Source organism: Diadema setosum, chromosome 6 (assembly GCF_964275005.1).
Source record: "Diadema setosum chromosome 6, eeDiaSeto1, whole genome shotgun sequence".
NCBI lineage: Eukaryota > Metazoa > Echinodermata > Echinoidea > Diadematoida > Diadematidae > Diadema > Diadema setosum.
In genome coordinates, this window is record NC_092690.1 from 28985874 (window position 1) to 29004022 (window position 18149).

Sequence of the window (18149 nt, forward strand, 5' to 3'; positions counted from 1 at the left end):
TTTTAACTGTGCTGAAGGAATTGGTTGTTTGTCACTTTACAGCTCTTACAGATTTCTTTCTTTCTTGGTCATCTCTTTATTTATCCATCTATTCCTGTCTCTTTTTCTCTCCTCTAACCCCTTCTTTTCTCTCCCTATCTCTCCCCCTCTCTCTCTCTCTCTCCCTCTCTCTCTCTTTACACCAACAACCACATTCATGTATCAAAAAATTGAGAAGAGATTGATGAAACAACATACATGTACATAAGAATTAAAATGTTTATTTCATATAAAACATTTTCTGAAATGCACCACCTTGTTCGTACGTGTACTGTGAAACTAATCAGTGCAGATTTTAACCCTAATACAGAGTACAATAATTCTGTTGTCAAATCAAGTCCAAAATGGCCAAACTATCCAGTCCTTCACACAGGAAAACATATCATGTTACTTTAAATCAATTACACAATACATTGCATACATGTAGTTGTCTTTTAACAAAAAGGGGAAGGGGTGCAGTTTTAGTACCAGTTCTTGAGCTGCAAACATTTGTTTTGTTTTGTTTTGTTTTGTTTTTTTTGTTTGTTTGTTTGTTTGTTTGTTTTTTTTTTTTTGGGGGGGGGGGGACTTCCATAGGTATCTGACCTGGGTATTACTTAAATCTTTGCAGACAAAATTACAGTGCAGAAATTGATCTCCTCAGTTTATATCTGGTTGGAATCAAACATAATTAAAATGAATGAATGAATATCAGAAGCTATTTACAAGTAAATACACAGACATTACTTACCACAATGATGTTTATTCAAATCAAGGAACTGGAAATAAACTCACGTGAGTGACTTATCGCCAATCATCAATTAGCTTCCTCAGGCGAATGAAGACCCCGTAGAGGGAACAACCATTATGTTGTGCAAACTGCACAATCTCACACAATTTAAGGGCTGTTCCTTCTACGCAATCTTCACTCGCCCGTGAAAGCCAGCTGATAATCTGAGAAACGTCACTCCAAGTGAGTATCTTTCCAGTTTTTTTTTATTCAAATACACATCACTGTCTGCTTCGACCGAATGAATGCGAAAAATCTACACCAGTCTATTACCTATAACAGACTGAAAAATTATAAAGCAAAAAGTAAAAACAAAACAAAACAAATTCATCCAGGAAATATTTCCAAAATAATAAAAAATTCTTCACACCGATGATTAAATTACAAGAACAAAAGTTTCGTAGCAATGATTATCACAATAAAGCAGTCATCAATTTGGCAACATCAGTTACATGTGATGATAGTTCCAACAGCTCCAGTACAATTAAAAAGTATCTGTTTTAAAAATATGATACTTGGACATTTGGGATCTTCTTCCTGAAATTGGAGCATGAATACACAGTGGCGGATCCAGGCGGGGGCGCACCAGGTGCACCCCCCCCCTTATTTTGTTAAAACAAAAGAAATGAAAAGCAAAAATATGGATTTTTAAAAATTTTGTAAAGTCGCCCCCACCCCCCTTTACGGAATTCCTGGATCCGCCCCTGAATGCATGCAATGGTCTCGTGCACAATCAACCTTGTCTAAGTCAAAGCCAAAGAGACCCGAGAAAATCCTTTGACTTATGCGAGTTCTCACTTAGACAATAGAATTATCACATGTTCATATCCATCGGTGGCAGAATTTTTCTTCACACTGGCCAATCTTTCTACTAATGCGAGGTTGACTGTAATTTTGTTTTTCGCATGGACTCATCTGTGTAGCCACTGAAGGAAGCAGTTAAATGCTCACAACAGGGATGTGGGAGTTCAGAGTTTAACCTGATTTTGGACTTCTCTACTCTGCCCAAAACCAACTTTTTACTTTTTTTCAGTTCAAATGTATTAAAATGTTCACAGTTTGATGCACTTCAGACTTTTTTTTTTCATAAACACAAGTTGTCATTTTTTTTTTCAAACTTTGTCTGCAAGTACACTCACATCCCTGTCATAAGCAAGCAACCACAGAATCTACAGCTTCAAGACCCCCTGTAATGGACTAAGCAATTAGGGTATTGTAAAACGAGGAGTGTTCGCATGCATTTTAATTTTCGTGAGAGCCAATATTCGTGATATTAAAATGCACACAAAAGTTCTTATCTACACCACATGCATTGAATTTTAGATTCAACTTGCGAAACTTCATGCCGCGAAAAAGGCTGTCGGCTCCAATTTGCGAACATTTCATGCCGCGAAAATATTGTTTTACAGTATCATGTCTAATCCAGTGCTTGGGTTACTACAAGTACCCTGATATGTTTTAAGTTATCTACTGAAAAAAGAAGGTGTCCATTCTGTTTGCCCAAGGTGAAGATCACTGCTGTCCTATCATGCTTTATGTCCATCACGAAAAACAGTCCTCGATTTTCTCCTCTGAGTCATTCTCCTATCATAACTTGGTCCCTTGGTCCTTGACCCAGTCTGTCTTAAAAGTGCATTCCAACATATATAACCAGCAGGTTTGGGAGACTGTCAAATTTGAACAGGGTGGGGAAGTATCTTTAAAAAAGAGATGGGGGGATTCTTTGTCCAAGTTCTCGGTAGACACCTGCTCGCAAGTTGAAGTGTGTATTTTGAAACATAGTTGTGCAGAAACTCCTCCTACTGCTCCAGCTCTTCACTTCTTCTTGGGTGGCGGTCTGCAGCGGGCGAGATGGAGAAATGGAAAGAAAAGGCATGGTGAAAGGAATACAGACAGATACATTGTGCAGGAAAGAATAAGATAGAAAGAAAGAACAGTCAACCTTGCCAAAGTCAAATCTATTTGGACTGACGAAATAGCTTCGACTAAGAGAAAATTCGACTTATGAGGGGTTAAAATCAATAGAATATAAAGGGAAGAGGACTTGAAAAGACCTTCGACTTAAGCGATTATTTGACTTAAGCGAGGTCGACTAAAGCAAGGTTGACGGTATATAGGACGAGAGAAGAGAAAAGTCTATGGCAAATGACCCTGATCTAGGGTAATTAAGTATTAAAGGGAAGGTAAACCCAAAGAGCAATGTGGATTGAGTGAAAGCAGCAACATTAGTAGAACACATCAGTGAAAGTTTGAGAAAAATCGGACAATCGATGCAAAAGTTATGAATTTTTAAAGTTTTGGTGTTGGAACCGCTGGATGAGGAGACTACTAGAGGATATGACGTATGAGTGGACAACAATACAAAGAAAATATAAAGGATATTCAACAAAAATTCACTTTTCTAGAATTATGAAAGAGCAGTGGACCAACCGCTTTCAGAAAGCAGGGGGAATAATTGCTACCCTTAACATATGTCAATATCAATTTGATGGAATTTGTAATTTTCATGAAAAATGGATTTTTGTAGTATTTTCTTTATATTTTCTTGATATTGTAGTCCACTCATACGTCATAACCTCTAGTAGTCTCCTCATCCAGCGGTTCCAACACCAAAACTTTAAAAATTCATAACTTTTGCATCGATTGTCCGATTTTCTTCAAACTTTCACTGATGTGTTCTACTAATGTTGCTGCTTTCACTCAATCCACATTGTTCTTGGGGTTTATCTTCCCTTTAAGAAAAGTGAACAGCTTACATGAGACTATGCAGTCAGAATGATAATGTAAGAGTGAATGCGAGGGAACTACCCAAGTTGTTATCAGTTATGCACTATACTGAAGAACTTAGAGCTGCCCAGAAAGAATGCAAACAGTCCTTTCTCATGTCTCTTAGATGGTGACACTGCTAGGTGGAGTTTGTGCGAGAATGAATCTCAGGCTTAGCGAGTTACAGCCGAGTTCCAAGACTGTATGAAGAGGGCAGCAGCAATTTCACAAGCAGAAAATTACAATAACCAAGTGATTACAACTTGGGTAGTTCCCTCGCATTCACTCTTACATTATCATTCTGACTGGATAGTATCATTCAAGCTGTTCACTTTTCTGAATACTAATACCCTAGATAAGGGTCATTTGCCAGATTGATTCTCGCACAAACTCCACCTAGAAGTGTCACCATCAGAGAGACGTGAGAAAGGGACTGTTTGCATTTTTCTGGGCAGCTCTCAGTTCTTTGGTATAGTGCATAACTGTGCACTATACCAAGATATTTGCACGATCACATGCAACATTTCAGAGGAGATCAATTGTCTATCATCTGACTCTTGTCTCCAGACAACGAACAAGACTGCCAAATGGCTGACTACGCTTGATGACACTGCAATCTGCCTTCATACCCTTCCCCACGCCACCCCATGCATTTGAACAACACAAGCACTAAACCTTGGGAGTAGCAAACCAGATTAACCGCTCAGGCATATAACAATGCCAAAGTCCCCTATGGAGGGCACAGTGACACAATAGGGATTGGATGGGGGGGGGGGGGGGAGGAGGGATTAGCATGGTCTCTTTTCAATGACATTTTAAGTTTTGAGGCATTTGTGCCTGTCAGCTAAAAGAAAGCTAGCCAAATGGAGTGCTGCTGGACACCCACATCACACAGCTACCAATATATCTTACTCTCAATCTTTTACAAGTGGTAACTAAATACACAATTTAAGTTCAAAATTTTTTTCTTCTGCATTTAAAGGGATGGTATAGTATTGGCGGAGATGAGGATTGAGCTTTTACTTTCTGCAAGATACTAAGAAACCACTCATGAAAAGTTATACAGCATGCCATTCGAAGAGGAATTAAAAGTTTATTTGATGAAAATCTGTTGAAATGGCCGAGATATCCCAAAAAACAAAGTAAAACAAAGGGATCCTAATAAAAGGCGGATTCCACCTTTTATTCTGACTGCTTTCTTTCAGATATCTTGGCCATTTCCAAACCAATTTTCATCAAATGAATGCTGAATTCCTCTTGGAATCACATGCTCTTTCATATTTCATAAAAGCTTTCTCATTGTCTCATCTAAAAAAGAAAAAGTTAGAAACCTGAAGCCAGGTCTAAAATGAAACTATACCATCCATTTAACAGATTTTTCTGCGTTCATACAAATCAATTAACCATCAGGATTGAATTTTCCCTTTTAAGTGGAATGTTAAGTCACCTGTAGATGCCAACGACGACGGCGTGATCTCTCTCATAGGGTTCAAGGGTCAGCTGCTCCTGGGGTTTAAGCCGCTCCGCCTGTAGCTTCTTGACCTCGCCGGCAAAGACAGCCTCTGGCTGGGCCGTGGAGTCAATGCAGTTAGCCTGAGGGTTGGGTGGGAGATCATTGAAGAGGATTGGTTGGGGGGGAGGGGGGAACAAAATTAATGTCACATAAGTCAAATCTTTCCTGAGCTAACAGCATACACTGACTTGCACATAATTCTTCTCCTTTGATTTTTTTTTTTCAGTATTTCTGTTTGTTTTTATTTTTTTGAAAATGTAGAATATTGAAACTTTTGAAAGATGGCAACATGTTCAAGTCTTCAAAAGTCAAATCCTCGGTAAACCAAGATGGTGCAGTGACGTGCACAAAACGTTGTTTTGCTTTGTTTTTCAGGTATGTCTTGGTGAAAATGTAGATTGAGACTTGCAAGGCATGGCAAACAGTGTCACATCTCAACATCCCCAAGGCTGAAACATCTTGCGGTATCTGGGGAGTTGGAAAACATATGCCTATTTCCTGACTTCCAAGCAAGACTGTCTAGCATGTCAAACTGATGGGCACATCGCCCTGCTTTAACCCTATTCTAACTGGGGGGGGGTCAAATTGACCCCCCCCCTCGACGTTTCGCGCCGCGATTCCGCAACGCGCAAAGATTTTGCCGCGTCGTTTCATGACTTTTTTCATTGAAGTCTCCCGCATATTTTGAGACCAAATTTGCGACATCCGGGTACACCGTTCTGAAGTTATGCAATGTTTTGCATATGCATGTCAACCTGAAAACCGCTCAAATTCATGATTTTGTGTGCAAATCCAATGCAAACTGTGTTTTTTTGTTTAATTGATATAAATTAGATTATTTCAACTTTTAAACATTGTAATAAATCAATTCTAATGTAGATAAGCTTGAAAAAGTGCCTCCAACAAATTTTGGCAAAAAAACAATAGAAAACAAAAGATCGAAAAAACAATAAAATACATAAGAAATTAACAAAACAATAAAAAACAAAGAAAATGATTTTGATTGCACTATTTTTTTACAAGAAAATTGTTTGATGTGTCTTGAGGAACTCTGACACAAAAATTTAATAATCCTTCAGTCTTTTTGATGGAGTTATAGGTGAAAATATGATTTCATGCGTTAATTTGCATAATTAATTTATTAAAAAATATGAAATCAACATTTTTCTATTGTATGACCATGTAATCTTGTAGTTGACATCCGGCTCTATATTCAGGCAAAATTTTGCGGCGATCGCGCGATCGGCGGCCGAGATCTGAAGGGGGGGTCAAATTGACCCCCCCTCAGTAAAAACTTGGTCTCAAATAGCCCAGTTAGAATAGGGTTAAACTGTATAAGACAGTTGCCTGCTTGTGCAATGGGACGTACAAGAAAATTGTTGGTTTTATGTCTTCCTTGGACACATTATAATCTAACTGTGGAAGGAAAATCACACAAAACCCCTAGAAGGAAAGCAGAGTGAAGTCAAAAAAAGAAAAGAAAAAGAAAACAAAGTTTACTTTTCATTGTAAATTTGGCTGGTTAGATTTGCGTGAACGCTGTAAACAGCGGCCACAGGATGGCGCACTGCCCGCCCCGCTATGGGAGACGGCGTGCTGCCAACTAGGTCTGCATGAATGCAGCAAACAGCGAACACAGAATGGCGCACTGCCCGACCCGGCCCCGGTAGCAGCGTGCCCACTACCACGTCTGCATACACGCTATAACTTGCGTGCACGCACCACCGTGTCTTATTGTACCTGACGAAGCTCAGCAGTAGCGCGCGAAATGTCGTACACCTCACTACGATTTTCTTCGCGAGACAAGTGATTAATTTGTTCCCCTATCGTCATAGTATCCACTGCAATGGTCAACATCTTCACAAGAACATTTTGTTGTTACATTCATGACAGGAACCATGATTCTGACACCAGAGATTGACGAAGATTTTCTTCATTCTATCCAAAATGTTTTTCTGTTGTATAATGCTGGCAAAAAGATGCCTCTCTTATGTCATGTGAATGCTGTTCATGTAATTGTGGTATTGTATACCTTTTGTTTTGTAAAAAGCATGTGAACAAAACAAATATCCATGATATGGACAACTAGAAATGTCGCTTTGGCGACTGGTATGCCTCCGCCATAATGCATGATTTTCCCAATAGGTCTAGATAGTACATGTGGACAATGTGTGATTACATTTTCACAAAATTGGCAAAATATTGAAATGACAAGTTTGTCACAATGTGTTGAATGTTCACCTTCCTTGACCTAGGTTTAATTGGATGAATAGGAGAGCATGCATCTAGGGATTTAACTTTGACCCATTCATACATTTAGGCATTGACTTGAGTAATTTTCAAGGTACAGGTGTGGAGAAAAAGTGCAATTTCTGAATTGAATAGTAAATTGTTACCATTTTCATCTGGCCCTTGACCTTAAAATTCATAAGATAATCACTTTCAGGTAGAACATGCATAATATGTACTAAGTTTCAAGATAACTTGAGCCACTTCCGAGATATGGAGGAAAAAGTTAGTTCAGCACTTTCACTTGATCTTTGACCTTTTGACCTTTCAGGCAAAAAAAGAAGAAAAAAAAAACTTTCCAGAGAATTTCTATCTTAGGTTACACATGTATGCATACACCAAGTGTAAAAAAAAAAAAAAAAACCCTGCTGGCATTGCATGATAGGAGGGAAATAGTAAAATTTTGAAGTGTTGCACTTGACCTTTGACCACTGACCTTTGACCCCATGAACCCTACATTCTCTAGATAATCACTTCCAGTCAGTATATGTATATACTATGTTCCATGAAGATACCTTGAACAATTTTCCAAGGTATGGAGAAAAAAATTTTAATATTTTTACTTGACCTTTTGACCTTTGGCCTTTGACCTCATGACCCAAACTTTCACCAGAGAATCTTAATTGGGTAATACATGTATACACTAAGTTTTAAGAAAATATCTTCAGGCATTCAATAGATATGGTGGAAATAGTGAAATTTTATGTATTTGACCCTGACCTTTTGACCTTTGACCTCATGACCCAAACTTTCACCAGAGAATCTTAAGTGGGTAATACATGTATACACTAAGTTTCAAGAAAATATCTTCAGGCATTCAATAGATATGGTGGAAATAGTGAAATTTTATGTATTTGACCATGACCTTTTGACCTTTGACCTTGAGCATGTACACCCAAAAGTTGATAGGCACAACTTCACCCCCTAATACACATACATGCCAAGTTTCATTAGGATACCTCAACAGGTTTTGATAGTTACCTTGTCCACAAAATTCATTACGGACGGACGGAAGGACGGACGGACGGACGGACGGACGGACAACCCGAAAACATAATGCCTCCGGCACCACTTCGTGGCAGAGGCATAATAAAAGACTGAAATTAAATGAAATGAAAATCATCAATTCATCTTTCTTTTTTCTTTTTTTTTTTTTGGGGGGGGGGACTGGATCTAGCACTCACCTTTATTGAGATAACAAAGTGGCCCTCGTTCTTGAGGAAGTTGTGTGCGTTGATGGCGACAATCCTAGCCTGGTCTGGCTGAGCTACGTCGGCAAACACGCAGTCCACCATACCTTGGAGAGAGGCAAAGAAAATTGATTTACAAACTGAACAGAAAAAAAGACACAAATAAACCAGCCAACGTAGCAACAATCATGTATTTTTTTCCACATACTATCAAAACCATAAATGTTCGCATGCATTTTAATTTCATAAATTTTGCGAGAGCCAAGAATCACGAAATAAAAATACAAACCAAAGTTTTTGTCTACACTATAATGCACTAGATGCCAGGGCAATTCACAAAAATTTCATGCTGCAAAAAAGGCTGTTGGCTCAAATTCGCAAATATTTATTCCATTACAGAAGCCTAATACAAAAGCATCAAACGAGGGATAACTCAAAACCTTGGAATAGTATTGATCTGAAGGAGAAAATCTAAACTTGAGCACACCCAGTAGACTACAGAGCTGATGTTCTGACTCTATTTCACTCCAGTAAAGTTCAGCACAGTACTACCCTACTGTTTATTAACATCCTGCTCATCCGATTAGAAATGGAAAGGTGTTGCAACAATATTTGGAAAGATGAGAATAAGATGCTGATAAAAAATGGAAGAAAACAGATGGTCAAAATATAGATAAAATGACAGAAAGGCATTACAATATATAACTAAAGACACAATTTTGTCAAACCTTTATGCATTCATGCACTTAGCTCAATCTGGTCAAGTTTATCTTCACATATCAAGTTTTTCTTGAGTTAACTTTCAGTAACATACCCCCCCCCCCCCATAAGAATCTAAGAATGCCCTCGATATGAGTGAGACAAGTCACCAAGAGTAACAATGGCAGTTTTAAAATGAAGGCTGGGAATAGTGTAGTGTGGATATGGGGGAATAACTGATGTCTATTCAGTGAGTTAATCTCAGGACATTGGTGCGAGATAGCTTTGTAAGCACAATGGGTTAATATCCCAACATAATAATTTATCAAATTAATTCCCTCTGGCGCCTTACCGACTAGCATGCGGTACTTGTGAGGGTGCCGGGCGTCTTCGATAATGGGAATGATGTTGGTGCGCTTCTTGGCGACATTGATGAGGTCACGACCTGACCTGTGTGAGAACTCGACGGCGTACACGAGACCCTCCTGCAAACAATGACAATCGATCGTAACTTGAACCTTGTCACCAATTCATTCAACTCTACCCATGCCATCATCTTCACAGGTTGGTGGCATGGTACATTGACAGGTATTGTAAATATGGAAATTTTCATGCCTTTCGTGCAACCAGAAGCTAGCGTGAAAATATTAGCACATGAATATCTTTGCAAGCCATATGTTGCAGTAGTTAATGTCCTGATTCTGCAGCATTAAAAACATGCGAAATTCATCTTACCTGGCCAAGTGCGAAAATTTACTCGCATGAAAATATCCACTTTTACAGTAGTCAAACATAATGACAGATTTAATGATTGCAAATACATTTCATATGTATTTACTTTGCATTGTTTCTTGCCATTAACCAAAAGGGATTAAACACAAACATCAGTACATTCATTGTGGATCATTGACTTATAGGACTATTCAGTCATTAAGAGCAATAATGACAACAATAAACATTTATAGTACTGCTGGAGGTCACATCAAATGGAAAAGGTTTCATTCTTCTAATCTCCCGGTATTCATAAAAGCAATGAATTCAACTAGAACAGACATTTGTGGGAGATGTATACGCTATTCACAAAACCAAAATTGATGGTAGAGTAGCATGAGAATTATCTCCTGCATATGAATTGACAGAGCTTCGTAAATTCATTCACAAAGTCAAGAAATGCTGCCACACATATCGCATAGATTGTGCAACATCCAATGCAACAATCATCGCATGAATAAAAATGCCATTTATTGAGCGAGTCTTAATTTTTCTCAACAATTGTGGAAGTCGTTGAATTTGTGATCATGGAGTACAGTAATGAAGGGAGAAACATACAGGTTTATGTCATCACATTTATGTCGGTATCAGAGTTAATATATTCATGTATAGTTACATTCGCAAACGGCACCCAACTCATTTAAAGGGACTGTACAGTACTGGTTGAGGTAAGGATTCATGTTTTGAACATTCCTAAGTGAGATAATGAAAAGCCTCTTATGAAATATGAAAGAGCATGTAATTCTACGAAGGATTCAACGTTTATTTGATGAAAATTGGTTTTCAAATGGCTGACATATCCAAAAAAGTGCTAATAATAAAAGGCGACATGCCACAACTTTATTAGGATCTCTTTGTTTCACCTCGTTTTTGGATATCTCAGCCATTTCAAAAACCGATTTTCATCGAATAAACTTTTGATACCCCTTAGAACTGCAGTCCCCCTTACATCTCATAGAGTGGTTTCTGAATATCTCGCAAAATGTTAAAAGCTAAATCTACACCTCGACCAGAACTGTACACACCCTTTAATTCGAGAAAATAAAACTCAAGCAAAATATAATGTTTGCCGCATATAGTTCACTAAAATTAGGAGATACAGCACTCAATGATAAAAAACATGGTTTCTTGGACTGGGTTAAAGGTGGTGTGATGCTTCCGGCACACAGAAGGAGCGCAGCCAAACTCACCGGTCCAACCAGGTCTGAGACGTGGGAGACCGTGGTCCCCGAGGCTGCCCCGAGGTACAGGACTTTGCTCCCTGGTTTCATGTGGATCTGGTCTACCCCGCCGAGGATGGCCGCGGCCAGCTTAGAGCGGAACGGGTTCCAGGCTCGGTACTCCAGCTTCTTCTCTCCTTCCTGGATGGACAAACAGCAATGAAATGAGGTAAAACTAGAAATGTTGCTATGGCGACTGGTATGTCTCGGTCATATTGTATTATCATCTATATAGGACGTTTTAGCGGCGCATTAAAAACGCGTATTGTAGTCCGCTCAATTTTTACCGTTCAATATCGGAGCATATTGAACGAATCGCATAGACCAACGTATTAATTCCCCATAGGCTACCGTTGTTACTTGCCGTTCAAGATCACACGATATTCAATTCTGTCTCGTTTATTGCGTGAGCGCTTGCTGAATGCGCAAACGCTTGCTACTAGTGCGCGTCGTTTTTGTTACAATTCACAAGCGCGCAAGCATCTTGCTAGTTGTTTGTTTCATGTATGCAGTTTTAGGGGCTTCCCCTTTTCAGCGCTGGGATGGGACTGCCGAGTCAACTTCAAAGACCAGTAGAAGCCGGTAATTTTGTGCAGTTTATGCTTGCTTTACTTGATTGTATAGATGATAATAATTACATTGGATGGCCTTGATTCATGGAATACCAGGGAATATTGTCGTGCAATATTGGCCCTAACTCGTGCAATATTCCCTGGTATCCCATTCATAGCCATCCAATATAATATAATTATTCTCCCAACAGGTCTACAATACATATTGCCAATGTGAGACAACAATTTCACATGACTGGCAAAGTCATCATTGTGAAAATTGGTGAATGACATCTGGTTATCATACACCAATTTTCACAATGATACTTTGAGTCAATTTAAAAATATGGAAAAAAGGTAAAATTTTAGCACATTCACTTGACCTTAGACCCCATGGCCAAAAACATTCCCAACATAATCACTGTGTAATAATGTATGTACAAAATTGCATACCAAGTATAATTACTCTGCTATGTGTATACATTTAATCATTTTCAGGGTATGGGGAAAAAAAGTGTGATTCTACCAATTTAACCTGACAATTGACCCTTGATCTTTGACCTCACGGCCCAAAACGTCAAATGGAAACAACATCAGGCAATACATACATGTAAATATACTAAGCTTCATGAAGATACCTTCAGCAATTTCCCATATGGAGAAAATGAGCAACATTTTAGAATTTTCACTTGACATTTGACCTCATGACCCCAAACTTTGAGAAACCCTAGACAATTGTACTCGGCAAATACATACTGTATGTATACACTATAGTTTCATAAAAGACTACCAGCATCCAAAAAAAAGTCTGTCATAAAATTTTTCGTGGGGTCAAAGGTCAAGTGATATACTGAAATTTCACCTGTGAGTGAAAAGTCACATGACCCACCTCGACAGATATCCTCTTCTCTCCATAGACAGATTCTCCCGGCACCATGTTCTTTGTCACCAGCGCATCTTCCTTGCCTCTGGCGATGAAGACGCCTGTTACATAACATGAGAGAGGTCAAAGTTCATTGTCCAGAAATAGGCAAAAAAGACCAATGCAAAGGAGACACAGGAGAGAAAGAGAGAGAGGGAGACAGAGACAGACAGACAGAATGGCAGAATCCAACTTCTTCTAGTTGATCTAGTATTTCAAAAAGATTGAAACATAACACATTTTCACAGAAATGATTGACTCCTTTATACATAAATCATGGCATGTTAATATATGGGCACTTGACTGCCTACATCATTAAAGATTTACTAAGAATTATTATCGTCATCATCTACACATCCTTGTCATATTCATTATTCATTTGCCTACAATTCAGAAACTAAAACCAAAATTCATTATATTTCAAAGACTAAAGATATACATGTGTTTCACAAATGTAATGGCACATCCTGTTCTACAAACTTCTGCAAGATTTGATCCTTATTTTTAACTATGTACCACGGAACCCATTCATGTTTACAAAAAAATAAAAAAAAATAAAAAAATGAATAATTAAATAAAATAACCACAAACAAACAAACAGGGGAATCTAAAAAGACTGTCATCATCACATTCATCTGCACCCAAACTTACCAGTCAACCTGTGAGGTTCAATGACCACCTTGCTACCACCTCTGAATCCTCCACGGCCTCCTGAAGATTAACAGAGATTACAAACATGATGGTCATAATGCTATCATGAAACAAATTTGGCTCTAACTGGCAAGCTGCACATGGTGGCTCTAGAGCATCAACAACAGATATTTCCTTGTGATAAGTTGTGTTGGTGCTTTATAAACAAACATAGAAGATATCATCTCAATACAATTTCTAAAAAGCCGCCTTGAATGAAAATAGGTCCCGCAGGAAGGTTCAAAATCATAGTTAGAACAGCAGCTTTAGTACTGATGATGCCAATATCAATAATAATTGAAAAAAAAAATATTTGGAAGCATCAACTTAGCAAAGCTTGATCATCACATAAGTTGCCTTCATACTTGTAGTATGACAACAACAAAAAATAAAAAAAATAAGGAATGGAACAAACAAGGAAAATATCTAAACATTGACTCTCAATTTGGGATAAATCAAACAAAATGTACTTTTCCTAAAACCTGGCATACATGTAAACATGAACATATCCCTCACGCTATTCCTCACATTGAGGGAATGTCTTCTAGGCTTTTGTGACAGTGTCCGGTAGCTCATTTACGGTACTCGGCAGTATTTTTGTATCACACTCTGTCATAAACACTCACAAAGTGCTTAAAAAGACAGTAATGCAACTGTTAATTTAAAACCTAGTCATATTTGTGATAAAAATTGCCAGAGTTTTCCACGGCTGCGCTCACCCCTGCCTCCACCTCCTCTGCCCCTGGGTCCCCCACGACCTCTGGGGCCGCCTCTGCCACCTCTTGGAGTAAAACCTGGAGAAGAGTAGCAAACAATCAGTTAATGGTAAGACATTTCTGAAATAGCTGGCAGAGGGCATCTATCACTTACTTCCTCAATCTCATTCATTCGTTCATCTGTTCATTCATCTGTACTTTCGTTCATTCATCTGTACTTTCATTCATTCATTCATTCATTCATTCATTCATTCATTCCCTCACTCACTAACTCACCCATCTACCAACTCATTAATTAATTAACTAATTAATTCATTCATTCATTCATTCATTCATTCATTCACTCACTCATTCACTCACTCATCCTAGGGCAGATAAGCTGGCTCAGAGGAACATATAACTCTGTTTCAGACATCACAATTCACTCAAAAAGGCACAAACGACATCAATGAAAAACTAAATAACGAAAGTCTCAAGTAGTATTTGCAGAGTATGAAACACAAAAATCTGCTGTATCTGTTATTGTTTTTTTCTCTCATTTATGACTAAAATCACAAGATTATACAGCCAGAAAAAAAAAAATGTATCTGATATTAACAGGAGAAATTGACAGGAGAAAAAGAAAAAAAAAAAAAACACAGGAAAGTTCTGTCACTGGCTGTTCACTTTGAGTTGATTTAATGTGAACCCACCATCACATTTTGTTGAATGCAAATCATGTGAATTACAAAAATAAAGCAACAAAGATAGGCAGAAGAACATAGAAGCTGGGATGGCACCATTACCTCCACGTCCACCGCCGCCTCCTCTTCCTCCTCGTCCGCCAAATCCACCCCTCCCGCGGCCCCCTCTGTCGCCTCCACCGCGGAAACCACCTCCACCCCTGGGAGAGAATCCTGGCAAAGGCAAGTGGGGTTAAAGGTCACAATAAAGATCATGATGACATTTATGATTACCGCCATTCTCATGGTCATTGGTAGTACGGCTAGTTAGTAGATGTCAAGTAGCGTTTATCATATGAAAAGCACATGTATACCAAGCCATGAAATGAGATCAATATATGTAGATTGATACGTAATATAGACACAAATAGTGTTTAAATCAGCCGAATTTTTTGTTTTCTTGAAAAAATCTCGCATTTTAATAACTTTTCACGTTCACGATTTTCCCACTGTAGCGGCGGCTTCGATTCGCCCATCGTCATAAGTAGAGAGCACGCTAGCGCTGAGCCAGCGCGCGGTGTCAGCGGAATGGCAGTCGTAAATCACACAACATCTATAGCGACTCCTGCGGCAGCTCTTCGCGGGCTCCGATCGGGCAGCCAATTTCACTGAAACCAGGCATTGCAAGGTCCATTTTGTGTACCGGTCGTTGTTACCACATGCGCTTACGCAAGGTCGATAAATTCTTCTTTCAAAAATTCAGGAAACATTTCAATTTTGAAAAAAGTGAAGTTTCAATACTGCCATATTTTGCGCAATGTGGATTAAGTACAAACTATGGTCACGACAAATAGGTGCAAAATTTCGACTTTGCGTGCTGAAGAGATCATCCTCCTCGGGCTACTCTACTATCTGTAGGTAGCAGACGCACACCCACGTACAGGAAGGCAAAAGTAGTTCAGGTTTGTGATTCGAACATCTTGTTTGCCATACGGCCGTATATTTAGATCTATTTATACTTTTGAAAAAAATGATATCAATGCACCCCTCATTTAGTCATAACTGATGGCACATACAGCTAGCGATCGTTGCGAATGGGCTCAGAAGTTGAGCACTGTGTGCGTAGAAAATGATGTACATGCCCGAGAGCGCCATCTGGTGCTGAATGACAAATGCTATCTTAAGAGGCAATGCAATGACAAAATGTAAATGTTGGCATAATTTATGATAAACTTTAAATTTACATTTTGAGTTATCAATATTGTTGGGTATGCCACACACTTCTTGTTGGCTTCAATCAAAGTAGCCCATTGGGATCCCAATGGCAGTATTCACAGATCCTGCTGGTAGTTTTGCTGAACCTTGGGCGACATCTAAATTTTCTACTATAGTCTAGACGACACATAAAACATTTCACTGACACCGAGTCAAGGTTTTGAACGCATACTACACACTACAGGCCACCAAATTAAATGGATGGGACTGAACGCGATCACTGCACGCGAACAGTCGTCTTTAGGCACCTAAATACACACCTTTTGCCAATACTAATTTTAAAGGAGATATCACATAAAATAACACATACGTTTCAAATCATTCTTAAGACAAGTATACATCGCTGTTAAATTACCTGGCCTGCCCATAATTTGATGCGTTTGGCTAAAGTTTCAGAACACGTGTTCCACACACAAGCTGCACTCAATTCACAACACATGCGCTCGCGCTGCATGCATATTGCATGCGTGTATGCTTTATGATGCACTTAGGCACTGTGTATGTACAACGCGATCACCAGCGAGCGTTCGAGCACTACGATCTTTTTTGTCGCAGAGGGCGACAAGCATCGTAACTCCAAGAACTGGAGTATAATTCAGCTGGTAGGCCTACTCTATCTTTCTCGCTACATTTCATTTCATTTTTTATCCATTTATTTTTTTTTTGCTATTATATTTTTCAAGTACAGTGTATTATTTTTTAATGCAGGGCTCGACATACAGTGGCCCGGGACCACTAAAGGTTGATGTCTGGCCACCAAATTTCCAATTTTGTGGTGGCTCAATCGGGCATTGAAAATTCAAAATGAATTTTCATTTCGAGCCACTCCATTTCTTTTTCAGACCACCAAAATTTCATGTTCAAAGATTTTAGTGGCCCAAATATGCCCCCAGAAAGGATGCCCCAGAAAATAAAAGAGAAAATAAGTATCGAGCCCTGGTATTGGCCTTATCTGCAGCACGTATCATCAGAATAACAAAAGCCACACTTCTAAAAATCAAACTGTATGATAGCAACGGTCGAGTAATGCGAGTGTTCCTTCTTGCCCAATAACATTGTCTTTGCCTTTATATTCGAATTCGACTAGAAGTATAATTCACTTGATTGTACGTTCATACACATGTTATGACTACAGAAAAAAAAGGACAAGAAATTCTCAAATTATGAAGCACTTTTAATACTTCACAATCGAACTGTTTAACATTATCACAGTTCTGCACTTTATAATGTATGGCAAACGTGTATGGCTTGAGGTATTACGTAATACCAACTAATTTGCATGAAATTCTTCAAAGAGTAATGGTCCATCGGCCGATGACTATTTTTGTAAACGAGATGTTGATGAACATGTCAGAATGACATAAAACAGACTCCTGTCGAAGGCTTATACAATGTACCAAGATAATAGGAAAGTATCATCTCTGCATGGGTTACACTGAGTCAATCTAATAGGCCTATAATACTGTCCTCGAGATGTGGTTTTATATATTTGGTATACGAGAGATTTTTTATATCATTTTTGTTAACGAGATGTTGATGTACACCTCCCCTTTAACTTAAACACATGTGCATTTATATGATTTTATCTATCTATCTTTAGCTATCTGTTATTAACTGGGATCTATCTATTTACCTATTCGTTTATCTCTTTCTACAGTATCTATCTTCCTATCTATCTAATCTGTCTATACTATCCATCTATCTCTATCTATCTATCTATCCATCTATCTATCTATCTTCCTATCTATCTATACTATCTAATATATCTATCTCTATCTATCAATCTATCTTTCTATCTCTATCTATCTTAGTCTATCTATCTATCTATCTATCTATCTATCTATACTATCTATCTTATATAAACTTGTTAACTTGTAGTATTTGAAGAGTTTGTTCGCAAAAACCGATAAGTCCATTTTTGAAGATTTTGAAGTACGGTCTCTGTCATAAAGTACAAAGTGATACCTTTTAAATGATATATTGGTCACTACATATAAAGGTACATTTTTGAAGTTATGGTCAAAAGAAGCAAAAATTTTCTTATTATTCTCTTTATTTTTTCTTGACCTTTAATCGC

The 18149-nt window shown here is 38.4% G+C and overlaps 1 protein-coding gene across 1 annotated transcript; it reads right to left on the minus strand.

Moving 5' to 3' along the window:
• Positions 1-240: 240 nt before the first annotated feature.
• Positions 241-16485, minus strand: LOC140230072 (rRNA 2'-O-methyltransferase fibrillarin-like). The gene is made up of 10 exons (XM_072310278.1): positions 16428-16485; positions 14921-15031; positions 14139-14213; positions 13381-13440; positions 12697-12791; positions 11227-11397; positions 9618-9750; positions 8561-8673; positions 5022-5167; positions 241-2645 (listed from the first exon to the last, which is right to left on the minus strand). The coding sequence occupies exons 1-10, from the start codon at positions 16438-16440 to the stop codon at positions 2624-2626; spliced, it is 939 nt and encodes a 312-aa protein (XP_072166379.1). The 5' UTR covers positions 16441-16485; the 3' UTR covers positions 241-2623.
• Positions 16486-18149: the final 1664 nt, after the last annotated feature.